At 42.7% G+C, this 3,006-nt stretch overlaps 1 protein-coding gene across 1 annotated transcript; it reads right to left on the minus strand.

The window, feature by feature from the left end:
* Positions 1-1,118: 1,118 nt before the first annotated feature.
* TMEM170B (transmembrane protein 170B) lies at positions 1,119-2,768 on the minus strand. The gene is made up of 2 exons (XM_010131140.1): positions 2,600-2,768; positions 1,119-1,249 (listed from the first exon to the last, which is right to left on the minus strand). Exons 1-2 carry the CDS (start codon positions 2,766-2,768, stop codon positions 1,119-1,121), a joined length of 300 nt encoding a protein of 99 aa, XP_010129442.1.
* Positions 2,769-3,006: the final 238 nt, after the last annotated feature.

Here is a 3,006-nt window from a genome sequence, read left to right on the forward strand (position 1 = left end):
ACAAACTCTACTGAAAGCGAAGTATTCCAAAGTTCCAGGTACCTTACTGCTTCCAAAGATACAAAGGGTTCAGAAACCAGGTAGTAAATACATTAGCACTGCCCCACCTCCTCCAACCTTCTGAAGTACAGGAACTCTTTTATTAACCTCTTTTAGGTTGGTAGAAAACCAGTATACCAGATTTTTATCCCTTTCTGTTCCCCCAGAGGTGTGTCTCTCAAAGTCTGTGATATTTGTGTGTTCTTTAAAGGATGAGTGCAGGGTTAAGAGCCCTATCAGTGCTTCAACAGACAGTCGATTTGCCAGGAGCAGTCTTCCTGAGGTTTTCAGGAGAGCTGGTAACCACCTGTACGTTTAAGACAAAACAATTTCAAGGAAAAAACCCATTTAAGATTTGTGCACACGCAACAGATTGTACTTAGTAACCCCCATGCAGTCTCCTTAAACTAACGATTTCTTCAGAACACTGCCACGAGCCACTCGACACACAGCACTAATTCTTAAAGCTGAGGTTTCCTAAAGCTGAGGTGCTTAAAACCCACCAAAATTCATCTATGCTTTGAAACAGACCCAACAGTCATTTTGAAGGCTGGATAAGAACATTCAGCATTCAAAGAGATTCCACTAATCCAAATTTTTGTCATTTTACCTGATTTTGAATAGAGCACATGCTCGCAGCATTCTCTAATTCCAATTTCAAAGCTTACCCAGCCAACAGTGAAGAACTCAACTCCAAGTTTGGCACATGCAGCAATTTTCAGGAGCGTCCCTTTATTTTATTACAACACTGCCAAGAACGACGATCCCTCTGCTGCGCGTTAACCTGACCGGCGGCTCGTCAAGGTGCTTCCTCTCAGTTTCACGCCGTGGATCGCACCTCGCAGGCACGTGAGGCACAGCGCAGGAGTACAGCCGCTCCGACGCTACGGGACAGTCGATTCATTTGACTGAACCTCTGGATTTGTAGTGCGCGTTCCACATCGCTTCCCTTCCCTTGCACTGGAACTCCAGTTCTTAAGCTGGTGAATCCACTTTCAGGAAGCTTCTCTTCACATTAAAGATTTCTTTAAACTAGCAGCTTGGGGCTTTTTTTTTTTCCCCCAGAAGGGACATCAGTCTCAAAGTGTTGCGAGAATTCTTGAGAATGAGATAATTAATGTCAGTACTGTCTGTCCGACACCAAAGACAAGAGCTTCCAAGGGAGCCATATTCTTTCCTGCGACTCTGTAAATTCCAGCTACTGCAGCACCTGAGAATCACAAAAAACGAACCAATGATCAAATCACAGAAAAAGCCCAGGATGAAATATGTGACAAATTGACTGCGACTGTGCATCAGCTGTTTACAGATCATCACCAAACACTGTATGACTTCATGTCCTTTCTGAACGATTTTCCCAACTGACCCAGATTAATTTCTTCAACATAAGTTTAAGAAAACTGAATCTTACTGTTTCCCTCAAGACATCTTCAAAGTTTGGTTTTTTTTTTTTTTTACATGTTTGACTTCTGCTAATTTGAAAACACTGTAGAAAAAAAATAACCCTCTAAGAATTGACTGAGTCCAAAGCGTGGATTAATAGTGATTGTGTGGGCAGGGAGAAGACAACAACAGTAAAACTGCGAGCAGCTACGAAGCACATTCATCAGCTTCGCTTGGAAAGCTGGAAAACCAGGTCATACGGCCTTGTTTCCTTCCTGACAGAAACCCCACCATGTTCCTATTTTAAGAGGTTGTAACTGTAGCTCTGTGAAGCTTTACCAGAAAAACGCGTACCATCTTATCTGTGGATACAATGTCAAGACATCAATAAAAATGTCTACGTCTCCGGCAAGGCAGGCACTAGGCTGACACCATGAGAAACTCTCACAGATGCCCTGGCCAAAGAGCATTTACCTAGAACAACAGCACAGCTTAGTTTAAACAATAAAACAGTCCAATTGCCTTCCTCCCTCTTTCCTCCCTGCCCCAAATAAAGTAGAAAGGAACATTATGGCCAAGCTAAGACTGGAAAGTTCTTTCAACTCCATGAGCCAAATGTTACTTCTCCAAACAAATGACTTTTCTTCACCGCAAATCGCTACCTACACTGCACCTTTACTTCTTAAAAGAGCAACGTCGTATCAAGGTGCAACTTCACACCCTCCAACAGGCCCAAGGAAACGAGGAGGAATTGAGCCATGCAACCGATGGAATCAGGACCTCATGCCCAAAAGAAAATCATGGCTTTAAGGGTACTCAGAGGGGATCTTGGTCATAAACCTTTGATAAAAAACATCTGCAAAGAGCATGTTAGGACAGGACTGCTCTTCCTGATGTTACCTGCCGAGCTGACACCTTTTAAACAGCTTTTTGAAGAGGTTGGCACCCAGCGTTTCTAAACAGAACAAGCAGGATGATTTCTGCACCCCTCTGAGAATTTAGAGTAGTTTTATCTTTACACGATAGAAAGCAGCTCAGCTGTCGTTATCGTTAGGATAGCTACAACTAAGGCAAAATCCTTAATAAACGATTAACAAATCACAAAGAAAATGTTGGGTTTTTTTTTTTTTTAGAAGTTTGTTGTAAAATAAGAAAGAAAACGAAGAGACAGACTTACTGGTTATCATTGCTCCAGTTACAGAACCCAGAAATCCAATGCTGACCAGAATGACAGAGATCAGCCTCCCCTGCCTATGCCTCTGCAGCATCACAAACATTAATACTCCCACAGCACCATGGACAAAGAGAGAGGAGAAGAGAGCCCAGAGGAAAACCCAGTACCACATCTCTGAAAGAAAGAGTCAAAGAAAGGGTTAATATTGCTGAGACAAGAGCTTTTTAAGTAAGAAACTTTAAAACATCCAATCAAGGGCACGAGAAAAGCAACAGTGATTTCCACCCTGAAAGGAATCTGTGACAACATCGACACACACGCTCAAGACACTCTCCCCCTTTTCTCAGTCACTCAGAAGGGAACAGCTCTGTTGTGATCAAAAGATCACACAAAGGATTCTGGCACAACCC

This window comes from Buceros rhinoceros, unplaced genomic scaffold, assembly GCF_000710305.1.
Source record: "Buceros rhinoceros silvestris isolate BGI_N320 unplaced genomic scaffold, ASM71030v1 scaffold18542, whole genome shotgun sequence".
Taxonomy (NCBI): Eukaryota; Metazoa; Chordata; class Aves; order Bucerotiformes; family Bucerotidae; genus Buceros; species Buceros rhinoceros.